At 33.1% G+C, this 7,383-nt stretch overlaps 1 protein-coding gene across 3 annotated transcripts in view; it reads right to left on the reverse strand.

The window, feature by feature from the left end:
* Nucleotides 1-6,088, reverse strand: part of LOC116287679 (uncharacterized) — a 128,108-nt gene extending 122,020 nt beyond the window's left edge. For all 3 annotated transcript variants that reach the window (XM_089029648.1, XM_089029647.1, XM_089029646.1), the window contains exon 1: nucleotides 5,985-6,088. In XM_089029648.1, the coding sequence (XP_088885774.1) occupies nucleotides 5,985-6,057 (73 nt within the window). In that variant the 5' untranslated portion in view covers nucleotides 6,058-6,088. The remainder of the gene's footprint in view (nucleotides 1-5,984) is intronic.
* Between the last annotated feature and the right edge of the window lie 1,295 nt (nucleotides 6,089-7,383).

Genomic DNA, 7,383 nt, shown 5'->3' on the forward strand with positions numbered 1-7,383 from the left:
AAAACGTCACGTTGAAGAAAAGCAAGACTATACAATAGACAAAACTTCACATAGACAGTTAAGAGAATTTCATACAGGTGAAAATGTAAGGGCTAGAAATTATGGCGAAGGAAGGAAATGGATACCTGGTAACATAACTGAAGTTCTTGGATCCAGACACTACATTGTTGACGTGCAAGGTCGCCAGTGGAAACGACATGTGGACCAACTGATCAAGAACGACCAAGCACAAAGTAAAGTATCTACAAGTAATACAGGTTCCAGTTCAGCTGCTGTACTACCAAATCCAGAAGTACCACAGGTACCAAGTAACCTTACTGCAAATACTGGACGTCAACCATCTTTGCCGCGAGGTCAGAAAAAATCGCTTTAGGACAAGTTATAGACAAAAAACAATTTTAAAAAACTATCATGTAGTCAAAGATGGATCAAGAAATGTTCTTCAAGAATTCAGGTGTGTGTTTTATAGCAAACAATCGTATATCATTATTTTTTTTGACAAGCATTTTTCTCGACGAATCGACAAATCAAAGACTTTCTCTCAAAACTTTTTATATTTCTATAGATAAGCTTAATTTATTTTAATGCTGGAGGAAATATAACACGGAGAGCATATTACGACAACAAATATTCGTCCTTTATTTAGCTTTGTAAATCTTTATCAAATCGGTTGTTTTTAACCGACTATCGTTTTTCGTTCAAGAAAAATGCAGCTTTGTTCGCCTCCTATCGCGGGGTCCCATCGGCAAAACAAAGAAGACTTTCATTCAATAATTTTATATCTTTCCACAGATAATTTATTTAATCATTGAATGAAATATAAATTTACACCAAATATTCAACTGTTTATTAAGCTGTTTGAGCAAGTATGATTATAAAAATGAGCTTAAATTTGTGTTGTTGAGAAATGTTATTGTGTAAAGACCTAGACTTTTACTTTAAAACGCTAAAAAATATTCAAAAGCATTTACAAACGCCAATTTACTGACAAGAAATTCGTCATTTTGTATTTTGCATTATTTTCTATTTTGTCTCAGTTGTTCTTGTCAAGTTTAACTGAATGTAAACTTCGTCTAGTTCTGTAAAAGACGTAAATAAAAACAACAACAAAACATTTTTCACTGATTTCGATTTCACTGCATGGTTTTTATTATGGGAGAAATTATCTTCATCTCGAATAAAAAATAATTGAAGATTTTTTCCTCGATCTTATTTTTACCTTTCAGTTTCATTCAAATTGTTCTCCCTGTGACTTCCGTATCGGGAGCTCCGCTTTTAGGCAGTGCCTAAATATAATTGCAGAAAGGTTGTAGTATACATTTATCCATCTATCCAATTAGCATATACCAACTTGTGTACTTCCCAAGAACCTGTGCGCTCACTTGCGTCTCGGTAAATATTCCCCGATATTCACTGAGCCTGAGGCGAATAATTGCTAAATATCTAATGAGATGCAAAAATGAAAAAAACTCCTAAAATATGTATATATTATGTGTATAATATATAAAATGTATAAATATATAAAATGTGTTTATTATCTTGAAAGTTAACAAAAACACGTTATGCCTTACTTTGATGCAAGAAACGTCAAATACCTAAACATTTTTAGTATCGGATATTAATTAAGTATATTGATTTTTATATTTTCACTCTTTTGGCCTAAAAATTCTCTAATATATATTCAATAAAATCTCATTGCGCTCAAATCATAATTTTTTATATTCCTCATTGATACAACTTCTCAAAAAATATTATCTTTTTAAATATGAAGGAACGGGTAAAGAGTTATTTATTTTTTTCATGTTTTTGGGTCTAAATAGCTATTTGTACTAACATGTATAAAGGATATGCTGCAACCTTCCTGCAATCGAGTGTATATATATATATACACACACAAGATTGCAAAAAAAAAGCTGTAGTATACGTTTATTTATATATACAAATGTCTAATTAGATGCGAAAATTCAAACAATTTTATAGTTAGTTTAGGGTCTCTCCTAAATTGATTTTCCATCTCTTTCTTTAATTTGAAGAGAGCTTTTAACGCGACCTTCTTTATGTATTGTTTTGTTAAATTTTTCTTAGGGATTATAATAAGGTAATTCCTCTATAGTTTTTTTTCTTTTGAAGAGTCATCCTTTTTGTAAATGGGGACGATGAGACCTAAGTTCCACAAAGCAGGTTATCTTCCAGTTGTAAGAATTTTATTGAAGTTGAAGTTTAAAGTACTGCTTCAAGACATCTTTTCCAGTTATAAGGATTTCATTCAGTATGTTGTCATTTCCTGGTGCCAATTTTGCCTTTTGAGTGACTTAATCGCATCATCGATTTCCTTTTCTGAAATGGGATAATCTAGGGGGCCAGTTTCATTTATATCATGTATATATATTTATATTTATATCGAGTTTTGTTCATCATTTGTTTCGTGTGCATTATTCAGGTCCCTGAAATGCTCGAATAAGTCTGTTTTATTTTTCTTTGAGATGCTAAAGTCGATTTTCCCAAGATTTTTGTCAAGATATTCATCCTTTTTGAGTTTACAAAGTAAATGATTTTTTCTTCCGAAAAAAGCTGTTCGCAAAGTTCAATATTTTCTGGATCTCTATTTATTTCTCTTTTATGATCTCAAATTACTTTTTATTCCAATCTTACAGGTTTGATCGAACCATTTTTCATTTTTATCAGTTCCACTTTTGGTTTGTGTGCATTGTTGTTATAGTTAGCAATTGCAACTCGTTTAATAATGCCTGCGTTTCGTCCGATGCTAACAATTCTTTGAGACGGGATATTGCTTTTTCGTCCCAAACAAATTTTCTATGCTTATTAAAAGGAATAGTATTCCTCTTGTTTTCTTATGTAAAAGTACGGGTTCTTAAGGTGTAGGAGATTTGGCAGTGATCCGATAAATCTGGTAATAAATGGTTGACTTTCAAAAAACTTATTTCTTCCAATAAATTAGTTTGACCGATTACGTAATCACAACACTGCTACCGTTATATTAAATATAAAAGCAGGTTTTCTTACCTTCCAGGTCACCAATTGTCCTTCCGTTGAAATTCTTTTAAAAATTGAGAGCAGTACACATTATTAAGAGGTTTTTTCTTTTCTTGTTAACTGTTTATTTGTCTTCAGAGTTCCTTAGTGTGAATGCTTCGATTATTCATATCTAGATGCATGCCCACTGTGCCTTTCGGTAATAACTCAAACATATTTGCTTTTATCGGTGTATTTGACATTTTATTTTTGACTCGCGTTTGCCTTTAGGGGCCCATTTTCTAAAAGTAGTTTTTCACAATGTTGTCACTTCCAGCTCGCTTAAAAATCGATGGATTTTCATGAAATTTCAGATAGTAAACAGATGGTCATAATTTTTCTGTCGGTTGAGTTTGGAGAAAATCTATCGACCATGTTTACGAGTTAATGCTTTTTTTTTTTCGGCCTAAGTTGCATCACAACTACTTACGCTCGATAGTTGGCAAGCACGACTCAAAGCTAACATTTCGAATACACCGTTAAAAGTCTAAATCTGATATTTGAGCTCATGTGCTAAATTCAAAAATATCCGAGTGTTTTTGACGCCATACGAGCGAGTTAAGAAAATCACTTTTTATGCTTCCAATTTTGGATCGAATTTTCAAGCGGCGTCATAACTTTTTTTCTGCCCTAGACTTTCTACCCAAATTTATACACAGGCTGCAATAGTACTAGATGATAACATTCTGAAAATTTCAAAAAAAAAATCGTATCTGAGGATTAGGAGTAAAAAAGCCAAAAACTTAAAATAGCACTTTTGGATTTTCGGCCGTAATAGGCTAAACATTTAAAACATCTTAGAATAAAATACACTTTTAGAATCTAGCGGATAATCCAAGCACATTATATGAAAAATCCAGTTCAAAATTGACGCACTAGTTTTGGGAAGCGAGTGAAATTAATTGTCCAAAATTCGATCTGAATTAGTACGGTTCCACCTCAAATACCATGTTTTGTGACGACAATGGTAGCCACAATCTGTTTGACGTTTTTGGCATATAAAAAACTCGCAAAATTTAGACACCTTCAGACAGAAATGCTGTCAGTGAAAGAACAACGCTCCTATTACAATCGTCTCAAATGATACAATTTTTGGGCTACTCCAAACCGGAGAAATGAAATATTCAGACTTCTGGGCTAGTTACGACAATTTGCATATTTATCAACTGCATGTAAACTAAGGTGAAAAATGTATAAAAAAATTAAATTAAATTAAATTAAAAAAAAAAAAGAAGAAAGACAAATACCTTACATAGCTATCATGTTTTCCTAAATGAAATGTTTTCCTAAAATTGAAATATTTTCCATGGCAAGTTCAAGGAATTGGATTGAAAATAAAATAATTTACGATACCACCGTATGATTCGTAATAATATGTATACTTGTAATGTTTTGAAGGCTTAAATTATTATTTTATTGCTCGGGCTTCTTTCCGAAGGAAGGCCCGAGTTATAAAAAGCCCGTTAATATTCGTCGTATTTTCCATGTTGGTCTACAAAAAGCAGACATGCGCACTTAAAGCCAGTTAGGGACGCCTGGGACATCAAACACGCATGCGTACTTCGCTTATATCAACTGAGCATGTGCTTAGGGTCTCGGTCTGACGTATGGCACTGTGTGCACGTGCGTTTGCAAAACCGATGAGTAATACGAGCGAACATTTTGTACGAGTGACCAATTGTCGTGAACAATTTTTCGAGAACCAATTATCGTGAACCATTTATCGAGAAAAATCTATCTATCTATACAAATAGCGAAACAACTTATAAATCTTATCCAAACTTTGACCTTACAAAGGACTTCTGAATTTCCACACGGGTTTGCTGATAAACAACTGGAAAGAAATTTAAGAACTTCTATATACGTAAGCGAAGGCGTAAACACACCGGTATGTGACTCACAATGTGCTGTTTTCTAATGTTTTTTAATCGTTTCGAAAATATATGGATTATCTTATTGGTTCTTATTACAATGTTTTCTTACGCTGAAAATTCATTGTTTTGCTATCTTGATGATAATTACTGCTATTACTTTACTAGCTTATGCAATTATTAACTTCAGTATTTCATGCATTGACATTTATGTTCACAATGTTATTAGTATTTCATCGTTTAGTGACTGTGATATCTTACAGAAAACTAATAATTTGACTGTATATGTATGTAATGATGTAGAAGTGACAATAAACATTACAAAAAACACCAGATCTCGCCTTTAAACACCAGTATGTTTATTATAATTATAGACATGTTTTAAGTCAAGTTCTAGTAGTAGAATGTTTACACGTGATCGTGAACCTAGCAGAATACCACAGAGTATATTAAGTTGATCAAGATGTGCATTATTATGCTAATCAATTATTTCATAATTTGAATAATTACATAACACCACAAGAGTTACCAACAACAGTTGATGATTGTGGAGTAGAGGCAGCTTTAGGTCTACATAATGGTACTATAGACGGAGTATTATCTATCTATTGCAAACTACATGACAAGATTTTTGTCTGGGGGGGCCGCGTAGTAATGCAAACGGCGGTTATTCACGCACTTATGCGCCTACTCTCAGTCTTCGAAACACACACTAGCAAAGTTTTCTTTCATGAAGCCCGAGTTCACGCAGGTATGCGTCTAGTTTATTTAAGTTCAGAAACTCAATTAATTAAAATCAATTAACGCAATAAGTTTAGCTTCTATGTGGATTGGGTTTAAATGGAATTAAAAGAATAAACCATTGAGTAGTGAAAGTCTACCTGTGCATCGTTTGGACACCGTTTATATCTGATGTTTGGTAATGAAAACGACGAAACCATTCGAGTGAAAAGAGGAAACTGATTAAAGACTAATTGCTTATTTTCAGAAGTATGAGGTTATTAATCGATGATGTCCTTTTAAAAATTCGTTCTAATACCATAATGTTAACTTGATTTCCATTATATGAAATAAACTTACTTCCATTTGCAGAAATAACGCTGGCCAAAAGATGAAACAAGCACAAGCAATGAGTAAACGCACAAAAAGCCATTGTTGAAACGTTGGACTTAAATATGCAAGAACTTAATGTAACCTTATAACCTTTCTGGTTTAACGAATCTGCGTCAGACTGCATACACAGACAACTGAAGAGAAAACTGGTTACCAGTTTATAAGTCAGGGGCAGGAAGTATTGTTTCTACTAGGTAGACAATGGTAAAGTAATGTCTGCGGCATCACGTCAAATAGCGACCAAAACCGCAGCTAAAAAAGGGAAAATCGTAAATCAGAGATTTCCTTGTATTGTGTTTTGCACCAAAGATGTAATATATAAATTTAGGCGCTGCGTAAAAGCGGGAACAAGAGGATTTATCAAAGGAAATTAAAGTTAAAATATAATAATGCTTTTCAGTTGACTTTATACATGTTATTTGAAATCAGCAATTAAAGATATATATTTGTGTCACTTAATTGATTAATCTCATCTTAATTGATGCTCTTGGTTCAAAGTTTTGATTTTAAGTCCAACTTCCATTAACTTCCACCATTTTAGAGAACATTTGAAAGTTTTGTTACACCATTGTTTTATTTTGGTATTTTTTCGGTTTTACCTCGTATGTTCAAAAACCTCAATTCATTTCCACTTGAGAAAATGTGGCATGTAAATCGTCCCGTTTTAAATTTTCCTTATTTTTTTATGGAAAATGAGTTATTTTGAAGGTTGAAGTTAATTGACTACTTCTCACCCTACTTATGAAAAAATTATTACAATCACGAGAGGAAGCCAATATTTGTTTATTATAAGACAACATGAAAAAGAAAAAATGTCTTACTAAAAATTGTGAACTTTCATTATTCTATGTTCTTCAAAATAAAAACTTCTCTTTTCGTCATTTCTTTATACATAGTCATAGGTTTCCACATGTACAAGCCCGAGTTCACGCAGTTGTGCATTTAGTTTTCTTTAGACTATACGGAGCCATGTCAGAAGTTCATAACTAGAAGTGTCCATCAGGTATTGGGGTGGCGTCCGATGTGTTTTACGTCTGAGCTATTTATAACTAGAAGTGTCCATCAAGTATTGGGGTGGCGTCCGATGTGTTTTACGTCTGAGCTATTTTTAGTAAAATTGACGTCAGCACCGGAAGTGACCATGCAGAGACGTTCGACCAATCAGATTCATCGAAATAACTTGCTCTGCGCTGATTCGTTGTTTGGATGGCTGTGAACTTTAGCTGGCAAAAACAAAAATGGCGGTTTCAAAATGTCCCGAAATATACTTTTGTTGATGAACGCTATATTGAAGTAAGTGTAAACAAAAAGTCTCGGTTGGTGAACGATGAAAGTGAATCAGAGTCTTCGGATGAATTAAGCGACA

Source organism: Actinia tenebrosa, unplaced genomic scaffold (assembly GCF_029948245.1).
Source record: "Actinia tenebrosa isolate PJP-AT-01 unplaced genomic scaffold, QUT_ActTen_1.0 PGA_scaffold14__42_contigs__length_11649687, whole genome shotgun sequence".
Classification (NCBI taxonomy): domain Eukaryota; kingdom Metazoa; phylum Cnidaria; class Anthozoa; order Actiniaria; family Actiniidae; genus Actinia; species Actinia tenebrosa.